The following is a 25,520-nucleotide window of genomic DNA, read 5'->3' as shown; positions in this document are numbered from 1 at the left end:
TAATAGATGCCCTTTAAAACCATTAATGTTTAGTATCTATTGAGCTACCTGGTTTAATTATCCTGAGAATGCTTTTTAAAAAAAAAAAAAAAAAAATCCCTTTCGGTCTTACTGTTTTCTTTGATCTGAATAATCCTCTTTTTTTTTTTTTTTTTTTTTTTTTTTTTTTGGTAACATTCAGCCTCATTCAGGGGAAACTGAGCTAGTAGGTCTGTGACAGCCTCCCTCATGACATTTAGAAACCCAAGTTGGTACAACCTTGTAGTATGAGACAAAATTTATGGGTATACCTACATCTGCAGCATATGGAAGTTACCAGGTTAGGGGTGGAATCAGAACTGCAGCTGCAGGCCCACATCACAGCCATGGCAACACCAGATCTGAGCTGCATCTGTGACCTGTGCTGGACCCTTAACCCATTCAGCAAGGCCAGGGATCAAACTTGCATCCTCAGAGAGACAGCTTTGGGTTCTTAACCCACTGAGCCACAATAGGCACTCCCAAGAAATTTTTAATTGAGAGTAATCTAACATGGCTCTTGATTTATAAGTTCACAAAACAAGAGGCAAGGCAAGTGGCATTATTGTTGGGAAGACAAAATACTATAATAATTCTAGCTGATTTATTTAGTAATGATGTTACTCTAGCTCATAATGTAACTGCTATTTAGTATACCACTGATATATTTCATAAACTTAATATGATTTGTATTTTAACCAGACATTGGATAATACTGATATCAGTGACCAAATAAATGTATTGGGAATTTGACCTCAAGACATTACAGGCTGTTCTTTTGATGGAAGGTGATTGGCTAGAGAATGAACTAGGTTTAGTTAATAATTGTCACATTGAATCAAAATTTTGGTACATTTCATACAGTTCAGTTTTTAATGGGAGGAGGAAGTATCAAGTTTGTACATAATTAAGAATTTTACACCAGAATATTGGTAAGCTGCGATGTTAAATTAGTGAGGACTGGATGATACAAAAATGATAATTTTTGTATCTGTCCTTGTTTTTGTATTCTGTAAATGCTGTGAAAGATGAAAAATGATGACAAATGATTAGAGTTAAGAAAGCATGGAGTTCGCTTGTGGCTCAGCAGAAATGAATCTGACTAGCATCCTTGAGGATGCAGGTTCGATCCCTGGCCTCACTCAGTGGGTTAAGGATCCGGTGTTTCCATGAGCTGTGGTGTAGGTCACAGACTTGGCTCGGATCCTGTGTTGCTGTGGCTCTGGCGTAGGCCAGCAGCTACCGCTCTGATTTGACTGCTAGTCTGGGAACTTCTATATGCCAAAGGTGCGACCCTAAAAAGACAAAAAAAAAAAAAAAAAAAAAAAAAAAAAAAAGAAAGAAAGAAAGAAAACTTAAGGGTGGAGAGGGGGGATAGAGGGAGTGTCAGTTATATAAGATTAATCTCAGCCAGTTAATACCCTGTGCTGATGTTTGGCCAACCCTGAATGAAATGTACTAACTAGTGATTAATATAGGCCGGCGCCAGGTTCCAAGATAGACTAGGAGGAAATTGGCACTAGCTTGTCAGCATTCTTTAATAGAAAATGTAAAGATCAATGGTTCGTTCCTGTTTTGTGTCATATTTTTTTGATTCTGCTGTTAAGCCTGGTCATGCACCCTGCTTCTAGCTCTGTAATCAGAGATGCATTAAGGACCCCTCCTTGGACAAGACTGGGGCTCCCCTGAGACCAAGGTATCTCTACTGAAATATGTGTTGTGTTACTGAGATACAGGGTCTTGGGAGCTCTGTCTAGAATTTGGACCTGTGGAATGTTTCCTTATGTACTGTGACCTCTAACCTTATGTGAATATCACTTCAAGAATCCTGATTATATGACCCTATGTAATTGTTGCACATGACCATCTCATTTTGAAAAAAAGGTGAGTGAGATGTGACTCCACAGCCCAGCAACATAGGATCTGAGCAGCATCCGCGACCTACACCACAGCTCACGGCAACACCGGATCCTTAATCCACTGAACAAGGCCAGGGATTGAACCCACATCCTCAGGGATCCTAGTCGAGTTCGTTACTGCAGAGCCACTATAGGAACTCCATTTGTAGACTTTTTAATGATGGCCATTCTGACTGGTGTGAGGTAGTACCTCACTGTTGTTTTGATTTGCATTTCTCTAATAATTAGTGATGATGAGCATCTTTTCGTATGCCTGTTGACATCTGTATGTCTTCTTTGGAGAAATGTCTATTTAGGTCTTCTGCCCATTTTTCAATTTGGTTGGAGTTTTTTTTTTTTTATTGAATTGTATGAGCTGTTTGTATATTTTGGAAATTAAACCCTTGTCAGTTCTATCACTTGCAGCTATTTTCTCCCAGTCTGTGGGTTGTCTTTTTACTTGTTTATGGTTTCCTTGATTAGGTCCCATTTATTTATTTTTGCTTTCATTTCTGTTGCCTTGGGAGTCCAGTCAAAATTTTGACTGCTGTAATTGGTTCCAACATTCTATCAAAATTAAGAATGAAATTCATAGAGTTACAGAATAGAATGGGGTATAAATACCTTATTATCACAAATGAGTCTGAAATGACATTCCATGTTACTCACACTATATATTTTCACCGTAACAAAACTCCAAAAAATGTTTTCAAGTAGTTACAGATCCTACATTGGAAGAATGTTGGCCTAAGATTTTACAAATGATTGGTGCTCATATGAAATGTGTCAGTTACCATATTCCTTCTATTTTCAGAGTAAATGGCACTGAGAGTATACCCAACACATGTATTTTGAAGAAGAAAGAAAAAACTATGCCCATTTCACTACATTATTCCATGTCATTTTAGAATAGACATGTGTACATTAAAATCTGATACTCTTCTAAAAAAATACAACTTTTAAGAATAACAAAAAGTCTTCTTACGGTTAATCCCTTTTCTTGGGAATATTTAAAATATTACTTGTTACTTATATCTACTTTTATCTAAGTTCTCTCTCTGATTTTTTACAGGGGAAACAAGGCAAGCACATTTTATATGGTTGCAGTGAACTTTTCAATGCTACACAGTTCATAAAACAGGTAAAGTGTACCTTTTAGTTTGTTTCTAAGTTGCTTTTGATATTTTTCAAAAGAGAGCAAGATGATCATATTCATCTGAAAGCTGAAACTAAAGGCTGTAGAGCTAAAGAATGTAAGGTTTTGCCATGGACGACTCTAAAGAAAACTGTTATAAATAATAATATTTCCCTTATCCCAAATCTATTTTTAATTCAAAAATTTTTAAATTGGTATAGTGTACTCAGGCAAAATTCAGTTCAGCATTTCCTTATACTTACTGTCTAAGCATATCACAAATTGGGCTGAGAAATTAAGTAACTCTTGGGGAGGGGGTGGTTATATGTGTTCAGTGATACAGCAGAATTACATTGACCTTGACAGTTAATGACAGCAGTAGCTGAAGTGTACAAAGTATTAACATTCTCTTAGTATTAGTCTCATTAATGTTCTCAAGTAATTATATTAACTAACTTTTAAAGCTTAAACTGCTTGGATACTTAGTAGACTGACCAATAATATCCATAATTTATTTTTTCATTGGCTGCCATCAGCATCATAACTACCCTGTTTTTTGCAGTTCTTCCTTTCACCTTTGTCCAGCACAGCTTTCTTACCCACATTATGTAGTTTTTTGTATTTTTAACCTTCATATGGTGGCCCAGTAATTTTATGAGAATTTCAGACATACAGAAAATTTAAAGACAATTTACAGGGAACACATGTGTATTCCCCATGAACATTTTATCATACTTGCTTTATATGCTGTCTGTGTCTCCATTCGTCATTCTATTCATTGCTCCAGTTTACCTTATTAATTTCATAGTAAATTGTAGATATCAGTACACTTCCCCCTTAATACTTCAGTGCCAGTTATATTAACTAGATTTCATTATTTGTTTAGTTTTTTTGTTGTTCTTGTTTTACCCTTTGGGACTAAACTTTACAATACTGAAATACACATATCTTGAGTGTACGTTCTTGCGCTTTGTCAGATGTGTTATTCACCAGAGTAACCTAAACCCCTATCAAGATATAGAACCATTACACCATAAATTCCTTTATGGCCTCTGCCAGTTAATCCTTGCTCCTGGTTAAAGCCTGCCTCCAAAATAGTCTTAGTGTTTTTCCACCATAGATTAGTCTTGTCTATTCTAGAACATCATGTAAGTGGAATTTTTCTTGGTTAACGATAGGATTCTCGGTTTTCTTTTTATTTTGTTGTTGTTTGGTTTTGGGGGTTTTTTGGCTTTTTAGGGCTGCACCTATGGCATATGGAGGTTCCCAGGCTAGGGGTCCAATCATAGTTGTAGCCACTGGCCCACGCCAAAGCCACAGCAACGTGGGATCCGGGCCATGTCTGTGACCTATACCACAGCTCATGGCAACGCCAGAGCCTTAACCCACTGAGTGAGACCAGGAATCAAACCTGCATCCTCATGGATACTAGTCGTTTTCATTAACCACTGAGGCATGACAGGAACTCTATCAATTTTGTTAATCCTTTTAATGAACTAGATAGGGTTAATGCTTCTTTTTTCTATTTTTTTCTGTTCATTCGTTTCTACTCTATTATTTCTTGTGTTTTGATTACTTTGGGTTTACTTTGTGCTTTTACTAGCTTCTGATATTGGATAATTATTAAGTCATTAACAAGTTTTTTAAAAAAAAAAGATCATTGAAAACCATAAAATTTAGTTTCTTGCTAAACACTGCTTTAGCCACATTCCACAAATGTTGATATATTTTTGTTATCATTGTTTGAAATATTTTAAATTTACCTGGTGGTTTATTCTTTACCTCATTTATAGAGAGATCTTTTGTCATTTCAAGTGTTTGTGGGTTTTCTAGATATCTGATTGATTTCTAATTTAATTCCTTTGTTGTCATATGACATTCTGTACATGGCTTCATTATTGCAAAATTTATTAAATCCCTTTCCTGGCCCAACATATGGCCCATCTTGCTAAGCACTCCATATGTACTTTAAAAAGAATGTGCATTATGCAGAAGTTGAGGGAAGAGTTCTATAAACATTACTTTGGTCAAGGTTGTTGATAGCATTACTTAGATTCTCGCACTTGTTTTTTTATCTAGTTCTATCAGATACTGAAAGACTGGTATTAAAATCTCCCAACTATGATTGTGGGATTATTTCTTCCTTTAGTTCTATCAATTTCTGCTTTTTCTTTTCTTTCTTTTTTTTTTTTTTTTTTTTTTTTTTGTCTTTTCGCCATTTCTTGGGCCGCTCCTGTGGCATATGGAGGTTCCCAGGCTAGGGGTCTAATTGGAGCTGTAGCTGCCAGCCTATGCCAGAGCCACAGCAACACGGGATCCAAGCCACATCTGCAGCCTACACCACAGCTCATGGCAATGCCGAATCGTTAACCCACTGAGCAAGGGCAGGGATCAAACCCGCAACCTCATGGTTCCTAGTCGGATTTGATAACCAGTGCGCCATGACAGGAACTCCAATTTCTGCTTTTTCCATTTTTTAGTTCTGTTATTCAGTACATACAGATTTTGATTGTTCTATATTCCTGATAAATGGACTCTTTTGTCATTATATACTATTACTCTACATATCTGGTAATGCTTTCTGTCTCAAAGTCTACTTTATCAGTTATTAATATAGCCATCCTAGCCTTCTTATACTTACAGCATGTTTAAATATAAATTCATATATGAGTTGAAAGTAAAGTGTGTATCTTGTAGGTGGAATATATCTGGATCTTATTGTGCTTTTTTTAAACCACTCTGACAATTTCTCTTTTAATTGTAATCTATTGTACTAACATCTAATGAAATTATTAATATGATTTGGATTTAGGTCTATCATTTTACTATTTTCTCTGGTCCTCCTTTCCTGCCTTTCTTTGTATTATTTGAACACTTTTTAGAATTCCACTTTAATTCATCCACAGATTTTTTTTTTTAGCTATAAATTGTTTTATTAATTTAGGGTTCCTCTAGAGATCCCATTAATATACATCTTTAACTGTTCATAGACTGGCTACTACGCCACTTGCATTAAATGTAGAAACCTTGCAACTTAGACATTATAGACATTAAGCATTTGTGCTGTGATCATCATATTTTCCATCTGCATACATCATTGACCTCACAAGACAGTGGACAGTGTTATCATTTGTGCTTCAAATAGTTGTGTATGTAAAGACATAGATCTTTTGCATGTATACAGGTATGATTTCCAGTGCTCTTTATCACTATGTATAGATTTTAATTTCTGTTGACTGAAAAACTTGTTATAGCATTCATTGTAGCTCAGGTGTGCTAACAGTGAGTCCTCTTAATTTTCTGTTAGATGAAAATGTCTTTAATTTACCTTCATTCTTTAATGATAAGAATACAGAATATTTTTGGTGGATACGGAATCCTAGATTGTCAGTTTTTCAACACTTTAAAGATGTTATTCCAGTGTCTTCTGCCCTTCTTTGTTTCTGATGGAAGTCCTTCAAAGCACTGTAACTTTATATGAAATGTTTAATCTATTTCCAGCTGTTTTCAAAATATTATCTTTGGTTTTCAGCAATTTAATTATGATGTATCTAGGCGTGACTTCTGTGTATCTTGCTTGGGAGTCACTGAGCTTTCTTGAATCTCTAAGTTTATACCTTCACCAAATTTAGGAATTTTCAGCTGTTATTTCTTCACATATTTTTATGTCCAGTTTTCTTTCTCCTCCCCTTTGGAGATTCCATTTACATAACTAACTTTTTATAGTGTCTAACAAATCCCTGAGGATTCTGTTCTTTAAAGTCTATACTTCAGTTGCTGTGTCTTCAGATTCACTACGTTTTAGTTCTGCTCTCTCCATATTGCTGTTTGATGTTTTTACCAGATCTAGAATTTTCAGGAGTTTTTTAAAACATAGTTTGCATTTTTCTGAGATTTCTTATTTCTCATTCATTGTGAGCATTGAGGATATTGTCCTGGCTGCTTTTAAAACCTGATCTTTCAACTACCTTACATGGGTCGTCTCACTGCTGGTCTCCATTGTTTTTCCATTTAAAGATTGGCTCCCATTTTCCTGTTTCTTCATATATTTACTAATTTTAGGTTGTATCTTTTACATTGTATCTTTTGCATTGTAAATGTTATGTTTTGGAACTGATTTCTGTTTCTTTAAAGAGTATTAATCAGACCTGAAGTTTAAATTTTTGGAAAAGAGAAATATAGTGGAGGACTTTAACACCCTACTTACAGCAATGGATCATCCAGACAGAAAATCAGGAAGGAAATACAGTCCTCAAATGACACAGTAGACCAGACAGACTTTAAATGATATTAAAGAACATTCCATCCAAAATCAGCAGAATATACATTCTTCTCAAGTGCACCCAGAACATTCTCCAGGATAGATCACATCTTGAGCCATAAATCAAGCCTCAGTAAATTTAAGAAAATTGAAATTATATCAAGCATCTTCTCTGACCACAATGCTATGAGACCAGAAGTCAACTACAAGAAAAAAACACACACCCGAAGGCTAAACAACCAATGGATCACTGAAGGAATTAAAGAGTAAAAAAAGAAAAAAAAAAAAAACCTAGAGACAATTGAAAACATAATGATCCAAAACCTACAGGACCCAGCAAAAGCAGTTCTAGGAATGAAGTTTCTAGCAGTACAGTCTTATCTCAGGAAACAAGAAAAGTATCAAACAACCTTACCTTACACTTCAAGTAACTAGAGCAAGAACAAACAAAACCCAAAGTTAGTAGAAAGAAAGAAATCATAAAGATTGGAGCAAAAAAATAAAGGAAATAGTGATGAAGAAAACAATAGAAAAGATCATTGAGAAGTTCTTTAAAAAGATAAACAAAATTGATGAACCTCAATCCAGACTCAAGAAAGAAAAGGGAGAGGTCTCAATAAAATTAGAAATGGAAAAGAAGTTACAACTGACACCACAGAAATACAAAGGATCATAGACTACTAACACAACTATATGCCAAAAAAAGGGACAACCTAGACAAAATGGACAGATTCTTAGAAAGGTACAACCTTCCAAGACCAAGAAGAAAAATGAACAGACCAATCACAAGTACTGAAATTGAAACTGTGATTAAAAGACTTTCAACAAATAAAATTCCAGGGCTAGATGACTTCACAGATGAATTCTATCAAACATTTAGAGAAGGGTTAACACCTTCTGAAACTCTGCCAAAAAAATGCAGAGGAAGGAACACTCCTCATCTCATTCTGTGAGGCTGCCATCATCCTGATACCAAAACCAGTCAAAGATAACACATAAAAAAGAAAATTAAAGACCAATATCACTGATAAACATAGACCCAAAAATCCTCAAGAAAAATTAGTACACCAAATCCAACAATACATTAGAAGATTTATACATCATGATCAGTTGAGATTTATCCCAAGGTTACAAGGATGCTTTAAAATACCCAAATCAATCAGTGCGATTAACAAATTGAAGCATAAAACCATATGATCATCTCAATAGATGCAGAAAAAGCTTTTGACAAATTCAACACCCATTTATGATTAAAAAAAAAAAAAAAAAAAAAAACTCTCCAGAAACTAGGCATAGAGGGAACATACCTCAGCATAATAAAAGCTATATATGACAAACCCACAGCTAACATTATTCTCAGTGGTGAAAAGCTGAAGCATTTCCACTAAGATCAGGAACAAGACAAGGATGTCCACACTCACCACTTTCATTTAAGATAGGATTGGAAGTACTAGCCACGAAAACCAGAGAAGAAAAGGAAATAAAAGGACTCCAAATTGGAAAAAAGAAATAAAACTATCACTGTTTGCAGATGGCATGATAAAGATGCTACCAGGAAACTGTTAGAGCTCATCAGTGAATTCAGTAAAGTTGCAGGATACAGAATTAATACACAGAAATCTCTTGCATTTCTGTATACTAACAGTGAAGGATCAGAAAGAGAAATTAAGGAAATAATCCCATTTCCCTTTGCAGCAAAGAGAACAAAACACCAAGGAATAAACCTATCTAAAGAGACAAAAGAACCTGTACTCTGAAAACTAAAAGACGCTGATGAAAGAAATCAAATGTGACACAAACAGATGGAAAGATATACGATGGTCTTGGGTTGGAAGACTCCGTATTGTCAAAATGACTCTACTGGAGTTCCTGTCATGGTGCAGCAGAAACAAATCCACCTGGGAACCATGAGGTTGCAGGTTTGATCCCTGGCCTTGCTCAGTGGGTTAAGGATCTGGCATTGCTGTGGCTGTGGTGTAGGCCAGCAGCTGTAGCTCCAATAAGACCCCTAGCCTGGGACTCTCCATATGCCGTGCCGTGGGTGCAGCCCTAAAAAGACAAAAAAGGCAAAAAAAAAAAAAAAAAGTCTCTACTACCCAAAACAATCTACAGATTCAGTGCAATCCCTATCAAATTATCAGTGGCATTCTTCATAGAATAAAAACAATTTTAATTTATATGGAAACATAAAAGACCTCAAATATCCAAAGCAATCATTAGAAAGAAAATTGGAACTGGAAGAACCCAATTCCAGTTCCAATAGGCCTGACTTCAGACTATATTATAAAGTTTCAGTCATCAAAACACTGTGGTACTGACACAGTAACAGGCTAGGAAGCCCAGAATTAAACCCACACACCTATGATCAACTAATCTGGTAAAGGAGGCAAGAATATACAGTGGAAGAAAGTCAGTCTCTTTCATAAGTGGTGCTGGGAAAACTGGACAGCTACGTGCAAAAGAATGAAATTAAAATACTCTCTAATACCATACACAAAAATAAACTCAAAATTGATTATTAAAGACCTAAATGTAAACTCAAAATTGATTAAAGACCTAAATTTAAAACCAAATTATAAAACCCCTAGAGGAGAACATAGGCAGGACACTTGTTGACATAAATCACAGCAGTATCTTTTTTGATCCACCTCCTAGAGTAATGAAAGTAAAAAAAAAATAAACGAATGGTAGCTAAATAAACTTAAAGGCTATTTGACAGGAAAGGAAACCATTAAAAAAAAGAAAGAAAGAAAACAAAAGGACTACCCATTGAGGGGGAGAAAATGTTCACAAATGAAGCAACTGACAAGGGATTAAACTCCAAAATATACAAACTTCTCATGCAGCTTAATAGCAAAAAAAAACCCAATCAGAATATGGGCAGAAGATCTAAATACACATTTCTCCAAAGAAGATAGCCAAAAAAAAATACATGAATGATGCTCAGCATCACTAATTATTAGAGAAATGCAAGTCAAAACTATAATGAAGTATATATATCACCTCACACCAGTCAGAATGGCCATCATCAAAAAGTCTGCAAACAGTAAATGCTGGAGAGAGTGTGGAGAAAGGGAAACACTCTTACACTGTTGGCTGGTGGGAATTTAAATTGGTATGGCCACTATGGAGGTCCTTAAAAAACTAAAAATAGAACTACCATATGATCCAGCAACCTACTGCTGGGCCTATATACAGAGAAAACTTTAATTTGAAAAGAGACATGCACCCCAAATGTTCATTACAGCACTGTTTACAATAGCCAAGACATGGAAACAACCTAAATATCCATCTATAGAGAAATGGCTAAAGGTACATGTATACAATGGAATATTATTCAGTCATAAAAAGAACAAAATAATGGCCATTTCTAGCAACATTAATGGACCTACACATTATCATACTATGTGAAGTGAGTCAGAGAAAGATATCATATGATTTCACCTTACGTAGAATCTAATTTTTAAAAGGATTCAAGAGAACTTATTAACAAAACAAGTTCACAGAAACAAACTCACAGCTTTCCAAATCCAACTTAGGGTTACCACAAGGGAAACTGTGGCAGGAGGAATAAATTAGGAGAATGAGAATAACATAGAATGCTACTGTATAAAATAGGTAGTTAATAAGATCCTACTTATAGCATAGAGAAAATCTACTCAGTAGTTTATAATAACCTATATGGGAAAAAAGAATGGATCTTTATATATGTATAACTGATTTACTTTGCTATACACCCAAAACTAATACAGCATTGTAAGAAGTGTACTCCAATAAAATAAAATAAAAACCTGTCTTTTGGGGAGCAGCTCAGATCTTAGTCCCTCTCATTCAGGAGTGGTTCAAGATTTCACCATAGATTTAGAAAAAGTCTGTACAGAATTTAGTGCTCACTCACACCAGCCCTCTCCAGGATTTCCCTCTCACTTTCCAGTGGCTTTAGTTGCTCCCAAACTTCAGACCAGAAAGCCTGCAAGTTTTCTGTACATTTTCACTGTCAGTATAGCTCCAGCGGCGGCCTGCCTTCAGACTAAGAGGAGCAGAACCAGAAATCTCAGCTAGTGCTATTCTTCCTTCCAAATGTTGATTCTGTAATAGAACCTGCCTGCTTTCAGTTGCTCTCCATGCCTTCAGGTAGTTGTTTTTTCTATTTGTTTAAAGTTTATCATTTCTGTCTCTGAGAGACTTGGTCCAGTAGGAGTTTACCTAGCTTTTCAGGTTTGAAAGCCTTTTCCTTTCCTCTTAATGAACTTTTAGAAATATTAAATATATTTCTGATTTATTTTAGAAATACATTAAAATATATTTAAAAAGTGAACTGTCAGCAGGGAAGTCACACACGACATTTTTCGTTACATTTTTCATACTGAGTTAATTCATTGTGTCCCTGGGAGTTGCAGCTTTCTCTAAGTTTTCTGTGGCTGAACCAAGAAAGAAGGCATATGCAGATTTCTACAGAAATTAGGATTCCGTGAGAAATTTTGAGATGAGGAGGGCTAGTATCTTTCAAAGTGCAAAGTGATTTTGGAATATAATTTCTTTAGGTTGAGTTCTGGGGAAGTTTTGCACTTAGCTGTGATCCTAAACTATGAATCTATGAGCTATGAATATCTGGGCTAAGGAATAGTTTCTCTTGATAAAGTTAACAGATACTGTAGGGGAGGGGGCCTTTTTTATTCTCAGGTTTTTATTTTCAATTAATTGAATTTGCACCTATAATATTTATTCATATTTTTTGCCATGAGTTTTTTAAATATCATGAATCTTAAACATTTGAGTTAGTGGTGATATTCTGTTGTTTTAAAAATGTGATGAATGAAATAGCCTGAATTTTTACCATGATAAAGTGTGCATTTAAGGTCTTTATAAATATGATTAAATGCATAAGTTTCTTTTGTGATTTTAAAAAAAGGTAACATTTATGATTTTATGTTTCATTTTGTTTTAGCTGTCACAACTTGGACAAAAATAATGTAGGACCTAACATGAGAATCTACATAGAACTTGGATAAATGTAAAAAGAGCCCGATGTTTCCTTCTCCATATCAAAGTCCTAACGGTGAAGTTTAGAGTTATTTGTTAATTTTTCAGGAAATTCTATACTTAATATAATGTGTACTGATTAAAAGAATAAAGCATTTCAGAAATAAATTTTAACATCGTACATTCTCTCTCCTATTATGTTTGACAAGTGAGAAAGAAGTTGCTTCAGAAGGAAAACTGTCTAAATATAATGTTAAAATACTAATATAATTAATATGATTGAAGCTAGTGCAAGTTTAAGAATACACAAGTATTATTCGATTTGCTCATGACTCTGCTACACATACGTATTTTAATCATAAAATTACCTTAACATAGTTTGTTTCCCTTTTGCCGTGTCCGCAGCACATGGATGTTACTGGGCCAGGAATCAGACCTGCATCACAGCAGCAACTCAAGCCACTGCAGTGACACCACCAGATCCTTAACCTGCTGTGTTACAGCGGGAAATACACCTCTAGATTTTAATGTGAAGATTTTAAAGCCACTTTAAATGTCTTTTCTCCCTCTGGCACACCTATGTACATTTTATCACATCGTCTCTCCTTTATAAATGTCAAAATCAAACATTAACAACATCTAGAGTGGAAAGATACAAACCATTTATCCTGTAAAGTTCTAAAAATATGTACAAGTGAGTGTTAAATTTGGTTCTAACCTTCCTATCTGCCTGGGGTGCAGCACTGAGAAGAAATGTTGATCCATCATATAGCCCAGGGCAGTCATAAGATAAAAGCAAACCAACTACTCTGGAAAAACAAACTGTTCCTATTATAAAGGTCAGGGAGCTTTTCCTCCTAATGAGCCTCATCAAGAGGAATCTGGAGCATTACAGGCAACATCCTGATAATAAACATTCTGCACCCCCATCCACAATGCATCAGTGCCATCATGCCAAAGCACAGGTCAAGAAAAATAATTCTAGTTGTGTAGTGGTTGGCTAATCTGGCCTAGTCCTGGGATGTATGTTTGGGCTACCATAACAAATTACCATGGATTGGGTGGCTTAACCAACAAACATGTATTTCTCACAGTTCTGGATGCTGGAAATTCTAAGATCATGGTCCCAGCAGATCCATTATCTGGTGAGAACCTTCTTCCTGGTTTGCAGGCAGTCATTTTCTTGTATCCCTACATGGTAGAAGTAGAGTGAGAGCTCTGGTCCCTTCATCCCCTTTTGAAGGCACCAATCCCATCATGGGGGTACCACCCCTATGATCTCATCCAAGCCCAGGTACCACCCAAGGCCTTTACTATCATTACACTGGGGTTGAGGCCTCAGCATATGAATTTGTGGAAGACACAAACATTCAATCCATTGCACTACATTTGTCAAAGTGGTTGGTGCTCAGGGCTTCAGGACAGAACATTATGCAGAGACAACACAGCTGATTGAGATGATAAGCTACAGAAGAGCAAAAGCAGTGTCCCTGTTTCCTCAGTATTGGAGAAGTCAGGCTCTAAATAGTTAATTTAAGAACATGTTAATATGTTAAAACTACATGAGAGACAAAAGGAAGTGGTCTCTTCCTGTTATCTTTGTGCAGTTTAAAATGGGTTGGAAAAGTAGTCTCTGAACGTGCAGTAATTTCTTTCAGGCTTGCCTTAAGTTCACATAAAAGGTCATTGCCAAGGTTCTGAGATAGAAACCTTTCTGTGAGACTATAAAGATTTGAGGCCTTTAAAAATACATATGGATAGATAGATGATAGATACTATAAAGATTTGAGGCCTTTAAAAATACATATAGGTAGATAGGTTGATATCCTAGGAGTTTACCTTATGACACAGCGAAAATGAATCTGACTGGTATCCATGAAGATGCGGGTCTGATCCCTGGCCTTGATCAGTGGGTTAAGGATCTGGTGTTGCCATGAGCTATGGTCACAGACACAGCTCAGATACCATGCTGCTGTGGTGTAGGCCGGCAGCTGTAGCTCCAATCCAATCCCTAGCCTGGGAACTTCCAACAGCCATGGCTGCGAGTCTAAAATGAAGGGGAAAAAAAAAAAGCCAGAGAAACTTTGTTTTTTCTCAAACAGTCCATAGTTTAGTCCCATCTGTCCTGGTCTGGGTAACCCAGCATGGGTACAGAGCAGGCACCCTCCAGGCAATGCAGCACACATGAACTGGCCAGCTCAGGATGCTCAACAAAACGCACTCCCTACCACTGAGCTCATAAGGAACCAGCAGACTTAGCCTCCCATATGAAAGAATTTGAGTAGTTTGGCATAAACATGGGAAAGGTCAGTTGGGAAAAGGCAAAATAAAAAAGAGCTGCAGAAATTCAAGTCAAAACGGAAATTTGCCCTGAAATGAAAGCTTCCATTTCATCACCATCAAGTCATAACTGTGACAAATTGGAAGACAGACTCCCATCCTAGTGTGCTCAATATTGTAAATTTTCAACTCATTCCCTTAAAATTTAGCCATTTTTAGGTAATAGTTAAAAGAGGTTGAAGCTGTGTGGAGATTATAATTTACCTAAATAGAGCCAAATCATCACACCACGGGCATTTGGACAAATTTTTTCTCAATTTTTTAAAATTGCTAGGCATAGAGCAACCTGACTCCAGAGGCTGATGAGATTGTACTGAGGTGACATATGACTAAAGAACACTGGAAACTGAATGTCTGGTTTGTTGTGGCAACCACAATAAAACAGACATAGAATTAACAGAACTAGGGACCATTCAACTTCACTTTGTTGAATTGCCCAGGGTTCAACAGAATCGGGAGTCTCAAAAGTTTATATCCAAAGAAATGTCTGGGTGTTGACGAATGTGTACTGGGTTTTAAATGACGGTAGCTGCTTTTATAATGGAAACCTCAGGATGATTCTAAATTATCAAGCATCAACCGCTCCATATGGCTCAATTTCAAAAGAAAGCAGATTGAGCTAAAAGCAAGCTCTCTGTTTCAAGTATCCTAAGAATCAAAGAGAACTACATCAATTCTAGGACTAAGAAAGGACCATGACTACATGACTATCATAAATAACGTATGTTGATTTTTCTGCCAACATCGTTTTCCCTAATTTTTGTCACCCTGATCTTTTCTTCCTTTCCTTTCATCTGTATGGCTCAGGTGGAGCTGACAGCATTCCTGACAATAGTAAATGGTTACAGGATAGATAAGTAAACCCAACCGAGGAGAGGCAATTAGACTCCTGCAGAAGTACTCTCTTTGCTGCTACACTTAAACTGGAGATGTTTAAACATGAGGCTGTAAATACTGCCATGTGACACGTGAGAATGAAGCCAATACGGAGCCCAAAGACATCCTAATGACATCATTTGAACCCCCCACTCTATCATTAGTATAATCTGAGTGTTGGAGCCAGAGACAGACAGTAAAATCCAGCAGATTATTTAAACATCTTTTGAGAGCCAAAGAAATGTAAACCAGACAAAACTTAAGAAACGGTGATTTTCAGATAATGGATGTCAGCACAGAACAATGATCCCTAAGAGAAGAGAAACTTAGCAAGATGAGCCCTATAATTGCTCAGCTTATTTCTTAAAGAGACTATTTTCAGGTCTCTCAGTTGAGACAGAGTTGGACAGCTGGGAAGGTCAAGGCAGTTTGCAGTCATAGGGTGGAGTAATGGAAAGAAGAAAGCTACACAGGAAGAGAGTTCTAGAGATCTTCAGAGGGTCAGATGAATACTGGTCAGTGCAAGTGTGTAAGGAAACTGCCCAAGCCCAGGGAAATAACTACCTCAGAGTTAACACAAGAGCAGGAACAATTGTTAGCCCACAAATAGGGTGTGTTCCCAATACCCAATACCCAATTCATGGGGAATGTCAAGTACTCAAGAAGTGTTTTTACCTCAGTCATGGAGGAAATTAGCCCAACTAAATGCTCTTGAGGTCTTACCTAAGGAACCTTAAAAGCAAGACTCAAAAGGATTAAATTGTTTCTAAGTAACTTTACCATGTACAAGAAAGTAAGAATAGAGAAGTACAGAAATATCTAAGCCCCCAAGAAGATAAAAAGTTACAGTGTCCAAACTTACCAGATAAGATTATAGGACAATAAAGAGTACAATGAAGAGAAAAATTCTCAATAGAAACAGACCTAGAAATGCCAGAGCTGAAACATTAAAACAATTATTCCCACCAAGGACCTCCAAGCATTTTAAAATAGATATATGTAGAAGATATAAAAAAGACCTCAGAGTTCCCACTTTGGTGCAGTGAGTTAATCAGACTGCAGCATCTTGGGTCGCTGCAGAGGCACCAGTTAAATCCCCAGCCTGGCACCATGGCTCGGATTCAATCCCTGGCCCAGGACTTCAATATGCTGTGGGTGCAGCCATTTAAAAAAAAGAAAGAAAGAAACCTCAATTGAACTAGAAACAAAAAATTCACTGTCTGATATTAAAAATTTTCTAGACATATATGAAGAATAAAATTTATATACTGAAGTTAAGACCTGGGTTTTTTCAGTCTAGTTTTAATGAACCAAAAGTCAACTCTTTAAACAAAAATGACTCCTAAATATTTTCTGTGACCAAAAACTTACAGTGACAGCCTTAAGACATGCCTGAATCTTTTTTTCTAATTACCTGAGTCATTACATTCACTTTTTGGCTTAAGACAGTTTGAGAGGACTTTCTACCATTTGCAAAAAAAAACAAAAAAACAAAAAAAAAAACCAGAAAACAAACAAAAAAAACAATGAAATAGTTGCCAAATTCTAGAAATCATACCTACATCGGTCTAACCAATTCTGAGAAAACACATTGTCTTTCACAGAAGTGCTAAAACCAATGCTTATACCTACTCAGGAACATGAATGTAGATTCAGAATTGAGATATGCCTGTAGAATATAAGCTACAATTCAAAAACTCCCTAGTCTTTTAAATATATAAGAATTCTCACTGATTTTTTATATTTGGCTAATTACATATACTAGGCCTAAAATTATGAACCTTCTTGAGAATAAAACTGTTTATGGACTACTTTTTGTGCTGCTAAAATGTTTGTAGTTGTTAATTCTTTGAGTAATGTTTTACATCATTCAGTTCACACAAATTTCTGATCATGTATCCTCTACTTAAAAAATAAAAAGCAAAAACTGGAGTTCCCATTGTGGCTCAGTGGTAACCCACCTGACTAGTAACATGAGGATGTGGGTTCAATCCCTGGCCTCATTCAGTGGGTTACGGATCCAGTTTTGCCATGAGCTGTGCTGTAGTTCACAGACATGGCTCAGATCTGGCATTGCTGTGGTGTGGCAGCTGCAGCTCCGATTAGACCCCTAGCCTGAGAACTTATATGCCACATGTGCAGCCCTAAAAGCAATAAACAAAACAAAACGAAAACAAAAAGCTTGGATTACACAATCTTCAAGTGCCTTACCATCATTAACATTCTAAGATTACAGCCAAACACAGAAAACTGATTTATAAATCTATATTCCAATTTATTTATAAATTAACATACACTAAAAGTCAGCAATGGTCAGTTGCATGGGTCATACTTTATGAGAAACAGAAGAGCAAAGAAGAGCAAATCAACAGCTTTAAGCTTCTATTATCAGACAAGGACTTTGCTATGTGTTTTAAATATTAGCTCGTTTAATCCTAATAAAACCCCTAAGAAAACAGGTAATACTATTCCTTCTTTGCATATGAGGAAATATAAATTCAGAGTTCAGCCACTATCCAAGGTCATTCGGTTAGTAAGTGGTGGAATTTGTACTGCACAGAGTCTATATCTTTTCCATTTGAAATGAGGAATTCGAGGTATTACGATAGTAGTAATTTGAGGACATAGAGGTTAGAGATACTTTGACCAAGTTATTTCAGCCTGATAACTTCTCTAGGTATAGCTATCCCTAGGTTTCTGGGGACGGTGGATGGATTGTTTTCAAGAGCCCCATAGACACCAAAATCAGCAGATGCTAATGTCCTTTGTATAAAATTGTATATAGTATTTGCGTGTAACCTATATGCATCCTCCTCTATACTGTAAATCATTTCTAGTTTACTTATAATACCTTATACAATGTAAGTACCATGTAAATAGTTGCCAGTATGCAGCAAATTCAAGTTTTGTTTTTTGGAACTTTCCGTATTTTTTAAAAAATATATTTTTGATCCACAATTGGTTCAGTTCGTAGGAGCTGGAGGAAAGACTGTATAAGTTTGCCCAGTAACCAGGACTGATTAGCAGAAGCTGGTCCTTAAAGTAAACATTCGACAGGACAGATGATAGATGAATGAAGATTCTAGCCACAAACCCTCATTCACTGACTCTACTTCAAAAATCCAATGTGGCCATGTGCTCTCATTCATTCATTCAAGTAAACAAACTTTTATGAAAAGCCTCTTATGTGCAAGATACTCTGGGGATGCTAGAGTTACAAAGTCAAAAAGACACAATTATAACATCCCTCATTTCCCAAAAGATTGGAGACAATGTCTTGACTTCTTCTAGCCAATGTCTAAGAAGTTACACCATTTTCAGAAACAAAGTTTCTAAATCACAGTGCAGGGTGGTCCTTGTAAGAACACCCCTCAGAAGTAAGCTAGTTCTTGGATTCAATTAGACTTGGGATAAGCACCCCTAAACATAAATGGTCCTCAGCTCCATATAGTTCCTTCAGATAGCTGCCTTTCTGTCCTTGTAGGAGAAAGACCTTTCCAGTATCTTTCCTAGATGTTGGTGCTTTCTTAGGGCCAGCTCAAAACATACCTTCATTAAATAATTAGAACAGAACCAAACCTTGGAACCCTGTGCAGCTGCAAAACTAATAAAGAAACACTTGCGGTGCTGTCACCAAACAGTCTACAAGACTACGGTTGTTTCGTTTTTTTAAGGTACAAAGTATTGCATATAGTATAATACTCTACGTGTAAAAAAGAAAAAGGAATACACTTACTTATTACATAGAGTAGTTCAGGAAGGATACATATCAATTGGTAACAGTGTTGACTTCCTAGAAAGAAACTGGGTGCCTGGGGTACAGGGATGGGAGGGAGACCTAGAGACTTTGCATTGTCTAACTTTTATATATTTTGAGTTTACTACCATATTGTGTTATTTATTTCACTAAAATTGAGAATGGGGGGGAGAGCTCTTGTGATATATCAGGGGATAATAGATTGTTTCAGCTCACAAAATCTAATTGCAAATCTGATAAGATCTTTTAAATTCCCATTTTACTTCCTGTCTCTATAGCATTTAACATTGTTGTCTACTCCCTTCTTGAAATTCCCCTTCTTTAGTCCCCTTGACATCCAAGTACCTTTTGATTTGTAGTCTGTTCCTATCACTCCTGAGATTCAGACATCCTAGATGAGAATCAAGGGGAGAAAGTGTCATCGGATTTGTCACAGAATACTTTGTATAGGGACAGCTGGTTTTACCCTATCTTACCATTAGAAAAAAATTAAGAACAGCTACTCAGCACTACACTGATTGATACTAATGTCTCTATTTAAAAATATTAATCTACAACTGAACTTTGGAGCCAGACTGCCTGAACTCAATCCCAGCCTCATCTCTTATTGCCTATGTGGTCCCAGGTAATAATTTCTCTAAGCTTCAACTCCTCACCTCTACAAAGACAAAAGAATTTTATAACCTCATATGATTGTTATGCCGATTAAAATGACATAAAATCCAGGAAAGTGGTAGTTACAAGGTCCAAAGCTCAGTGCACGTCAGCTATAACCACATCCCACTTCGTAAATTTCTGGAGGGCAGGGCTCTGCCATCCATTCAGGGGGCTGCTGGTTGGTCCCATAGAGACCTCTACTGCCACCAGGTGCTGTAAGTGCCTTGGGAGTGATTCTCACAGACAGGAACCCAGGAGCAAGGCCCTCAGCTCTGCAGCTTTTGGGCTCCACATGGCCACATCAGGGATATACCTAAGACCTTCCTATAGACTCCGGTGCCATTCGCCTTCTGTGGCCACAGGCTCTTGGGAGTAGGAGCAAGATTTTGCAGACAGCAAAGTTCTCTGGCCCATTCTGCACCTCTGCCAGCTGCTAAACATTGTATCAAAGGCACAGTCCTCCTCTATGTACACAATCTTCTTCCTCCCTCCGTCAGGAAGGTAGGACCCTCACCGCCTCTCTGTAGGCAGCAGTTCAAATATCTCCTCTGGAAGAACCACAAAATGTCCCAAGTTGTCCCCATGCTGTAGTAACAGGAAGGGAAGGAAATAAGTCAACCAATTTTCTCATTCCCAAATGTCACCTCTGATTTGCTCTGCCCCCCATCCTGGCCCCATGTGACATGATCCCCCGTGTGGGCTGTATGTGGGTACTGTGTACCAGCTGTCACCTCTCTCCTGGCTGCCCATGTGGCTAAACTGTCAGTGTCTACACCCCATGGATCTGCCTCAGCACAGACTCTGAATCCTAACATGACATCAAGAGGCAGCTCCTGCATCTCAAGAATTCAGCCTTACGAGCCCCGGCATTCAGGCACCTTGAATTCAGAGAAATGTTTGACGGCTCAGGACCCTTGTGCTGACATCAAGATTCAGCCCCGGAAACAATCCTTTGGCTCCAGAGTATTTGGTGATCAGATTTCTAATAAACTGCTTGTGTTTAGGAGGAAAGTCATCCAAAGGCAAGAGTGAAAAAGAGACCACTTTCAATTTGAAGTTGGTAAAAATAGGGATAATAGTTTATAAGATGTAGAAATAAGTTCCCACATCAAGGAGGCAAACGCCCTTCTCAGCTATGTTTTCTTCCTTTCCTTTACCTCCTCACAAACCCGCCTTTCATGTCAACAGGGAACTCCACGATTGATAGATTGACCCCAAATATATCCAGAAAATAGATGCCCAAGGATATGCAAAATTAAGGGAGCTTTTCCACTTGCTTCTAAATATTCCAACTTCATTTACCTTCTAACCCCCATGTCCCTGTGCCTGCTCACTAAGGACTTAGAGCATCAGATCATCTGACCTCAGGCTGTGTCCTTGTTGTCAATAACTTTAATAAAGTTATTTCCTTTTAACAGAAAGAAAAAGAGAGGATGGTAATAAGTGAATAGAGAGCATCAGGATAATTGCCTTATTAAGTCTCTCAAATAAAAACTTCTGGAACTATAAGATTGAAGAAGCTCAGGACTGAAGGAGCTCCCAGGTGGCCCAGTTTAACTGCTCAATTCTCCTCTGTGACACCAGCACCAGTCCTGCCCTGACCCCAGCCAGTAGTCCTTCAGAATCAGGGTTGTACCTTCTTCCTGAGATACCAGAGACATCCTTGGACAGCTGAGCCAGGCCATAAGAAAGCTCAGGAAATTGCACCTTCACATATGCACAAGCAGGTCAGACTTCCAGCACCATGCTCCTTTTCATCACCTGACTATAAAAGTACCAATATGACGTGAAGGAAATGCTTATCCATCAGCCATCAGAGAGCAGGTATTTCAAGAACTGCTGGGACATGGATAAGCATAAATCACCTTGAAGCAGAAGCCTTACTAATTCTCCAAGTTTTCTTTTTCAAAGCCACGCTGGATCCTGCCACCGCGTTTATGAGTCCCACTTACTGAAAGCATCTCCTCTGCAGAAGAGCATAGGTATATATGAAGAACAGCATCCACAGACATATTCCTATAATAAAAAGATCTGCTGGCCTCCTCCCACATGAAAGCACTTGCCGTAAGGAGGCAAATACTAGAAATGCTGTGTCAGCATGGGAAACTCAGGTGTCAGACTGCAGCCAACCTGCCTTTTCCTGTCTTATGCTTTCTCTGGTGCCCTCTGTACCTAAAGAAATGGGCCTTGTGGTCATCAGCAGGCAAAAACTACAGTGGGCTCAGCATTTCACTCACTTTAACTTTTGGTGATATTCATTTATGTCTAAAGGAGAAAAATAAGAAAATCTAAGTGCTCTGGAAAAGTGCTGCCTATTTTACCTCCAAGGTATGAGTTTCTCTCAGAATAAATAGTATACACATACACACACAGAATAAATAATGAAGATCTTACACTTAATCCTTCCTTAAGAAATTTCTGCCTCATATAAGAGTTGCTAAAGTAATAAAAACTTAATACGGACCATATGGAAAGCCAGGAACATACCAAGTATGATGAGGAACCAGCAGGAGTTGGCAGTTACTTCAGAGAACTGATTACATGTAGGTGTGTGGGTAGGGGTGTGTGTGCGTATAATGTGTGCGTATTCTGAATATGTAAATATACACACACATACCAAATAGCATGACAAGTAATTTTGTTCAGCTTGATGCTGCCATGGCATGGAGTGTCCACATTAAACATTATTTCTGGTATGTCTCTGAGGGTGTTTCCTGATGAGACTGGCATTTGAATCTGTGGATTCAGTCAAGTAGATTGCCCTCCCCAGTGTGTGTGGGCATCAGCTAATCCCTTGAGGGCATGAATAGAACAAAAGGCAGAGGAAGAAGGAATTTGCTCCCTTTGCTCCCCACCTACTTCAGCTAGGACAATGGTCTTCTCCTGCCCTTGGACTGAAACTTATACCATCAACTGCCCTGGTTCTCAGGCCTTCAGACTCACACTGCAATTACACCACCAGCTTTCCAGGATCTCCAGCTTGCAACTTCTCAACCTACTCATAATAATACACACACACATATATGTAATATACATATTATATATGTAAGACTGTATCACATATAAATGTGTATACAGGCAGACCTTTGAGAGACTGCTGATCTAGACCACCACAACAAAGCAAATATTGCAATAAAGTCAGTCACATCAATCTTTTGGTTTCCCACTATATACAATAAAAATTATGTTCATACTATATTGGGATCTACTAGGTGTGTCATAGCATTATGCCTTAAAAAAGTATGTATCTTAATTTAAAAATACAAAACCAAAAATTTTAAATAGTAGCAAAGATCACTAATCACAGATCATCATAGCAATCATGGTGAAACATTAGAAATATTCCAAGAATTATCAAACTGTGACCCAGAGACAAAAGTAAGCTAAGTGCTATTGGAAAAATGCCACAAAGAGGAAGTTCCCCTTGTGGCTCAGCAGGTCACGAACCCAACTACTGTCCATGAGGATGCATATTCGATACCCGGCCTCACTCGGTGGGCTGGGGATCTGGCATTGTTGTGAGCTGTGGTATAGATCACAGACATGGCTTGGATCCCGTGTTGCTGTGGCATAGGTCTCCAATTGAACCCCTGGCGTGGCAACTTCCATATGCTACAGGTACAGCCCGCCACCCCCCACCAAAAAAAAGAAAAGAAAAATGGCACCAAGAGACTTGCTTGACATAGGTTTGCCACAACATTCAATTTGTTTAAAAAAAAAAAACAAAAACAAAAAACAAAACAGAAAAAAGAGCAATATCTGCGAAGCACAATAAAAAGTGCAATAAGACAGGGTATGTCTGGATATATATATATATATACATACTGTTGATTCTGTTTCCTATTTCTCTGGAGACCATAGTACAGACACATGATAGATGGTTGGTTGGATGGATGGATAGATAGACAGACAGACAAAAGAAAAAAAGAAAGAAAGATATAACCAGAGAACAGTAATTTCAAAGCAGGCCTGGGGCATCAGTAAAAATAATGACTGTAACAACCACTGACTAAGCATCTTCCATGAGCTGGGAACTAGCCAAGCATTTCACACATGTGCCCTGGGGTTGCAGCCAGGAAGAAGAGGATTTAAAAACACCAGTTGTGAAGTTAAAGCATCACTATTGGAGAATCCTTCTGGGTACGCACCACAGCAAGAACTCCTTGCCTGTAGAGAGCACCTCTGTGGTTTTCTCTGAGCCACATGAGAGAGAAATGAATCCCTGTCATTACTTGGATTTTGATACAGGTAAGGAACAAGGAGGAGAGCCAAAAGAAATTACTTAAGAAAGAAATCACGGGAGTTCCCGTCGTGGCGCAGTGGTTAACGAATCCGACTAGGAACCATGAGGTTGCGGGTTCAGTCCCTGCCCTTGCTCAGTGGGTTAACGAACGATCCGGCGTTGCCGTGAGCTGTGGTGTAGGTTGCAGACGCGGCTTGGATCCCATGTTGCTGTGGCTCTGGCGTAGGCCGGGGGCTACAGCTCCGATTCAACCCCTAGCCTGGGAACCTCCATATGCCGCAGGAACGGCCAAAAGAAATAGCAAAAAGACAAAAAAAAAAAGAAAAGAAAGAAAGAAAGAAAGAAATCACCATTAAATGAGGAAAAAAATATAGGGAAACCAGCCCTCTGGGAACTATCTAGGGGTCCTGGAAAGGAAGGATACTGGGGTTAAAAATAAATGATGCCATTCAAGCCCAACCCATGCTGTTGGAAGTGCCCCATTCCAGGGAGGTGAGGTGCTCAATATAAGCTGCTACCACTATGGGTATGGCTCTCTCCCAACTAGGACATAGAAGGGAAAGGTATTTTCCTTCTGGTTGGAGAGAAAGACATCAGTGAGAAGATGGCCAGGTGGCTGGAATAAATACACTAAAATAACTATCATGTCTGAAGAACTACAAATTGACAGAAAGTAACTCAGACAAACTACAGATTGACAGAAAGTAACCCAGACAGGGTAGGTCACCGCCTCAGGCCCCACGGGGTGGGGAGGCACGGGGAGGACACTCCAAAACAGCACAAGAACAAACAGGTGAGGGTCCACCCAGGTGACCTTAGGCGGACTATTTTACACTGGTGAGCCTAGAACATTCAAAAACACGTACTATCTCTCCCCTGGCCTTACTACAACCCCATGAGACAAGTACTTATATATCCACTTTACAAGTGAGAAAAACTGAGGCATAGTGAGCTTTTCTAACATGATAGGTATATACAGGCAAGTCACAATGCTAGAAGCCAAGGCTATGACTCCAGGGACTCTGCTCTCCACCTCACTTTGCTGCCCATTCTCTTAGCAGAATTCACGATACCTGGATGAAGGCCCAGATGTGTAGGGAGACAAGAGATGTGTTGGTGTGAATTCTGTGCTATCCAGCCTATTTGTGAATAGCAGAGTCTGGCATCCTAGTCATCCCTTTGCATGTGATCTCTTTCTCCCTACCCTGGGCATGAGACAATGGCCAATTGCCTTCCAGTCACAGTGAAATGGCTCCAGCAAGAATCTTGAGCACCCACCTCTTCTTTGGCTCTTTCTGAGGGAGACTACCATATTTACAGACACTGCTTCCTTGCCTGGTTCTATAATACAC

The 25,520-nt window shown here is 38.0% G+C and overlaps 1 protein-coding gene across 7 annotated transcripts in view; it reads left to right on the top strand.

Moving 5' to 3' along the window:
- SCFD1 (sec1 family domain containing 1) overlaps positions 1 to 25,520 on the top strand; it is a 156,477-nt gene that overhangs the window by 96,456 nt on the left and 34,501 nt on the right. For 5 of the 7 annotated variants that reach the window (XM_021099902.1, XM_021099900.1, XM_021099904.1 and 2 more), the window contains one exon: positions 2,989 to 3,057. In XM_021099902.1, the coding sequence (XP_020955561.1) occupies positions 2,989 to 3,057 (69 nt within the window). Of the gene's footprint in view, positions 1 to 2,988; positions 3,058 to 12,260; positions 12,475 to 25,520 lie in introns of those variants that run through there. The other 2 variants (XM_021099903.1, XM_021099906.1) reach the window with 2 other exon arrangements.

This window comes from Sus scrofa, chromosome 7 (assembly GCF_000003025.6).
Source record: "Sus scrofa isolate TJ Tabasco breed Duroc chromosome 7, Sscrofa11.1, whole genome shotgun sequence".
Classification (NCBI taxonomy): Eukaryota; Metazoa; Chordata; class Mammalia; order Artiodactyla; family Suidae; genus Sus; species Sus scrofa.
The sequence above is the reverse complement of the archived record's forward strand: the minus strand, read 5'-3'. Positions and strand labels throughout refer to the sequence as shown.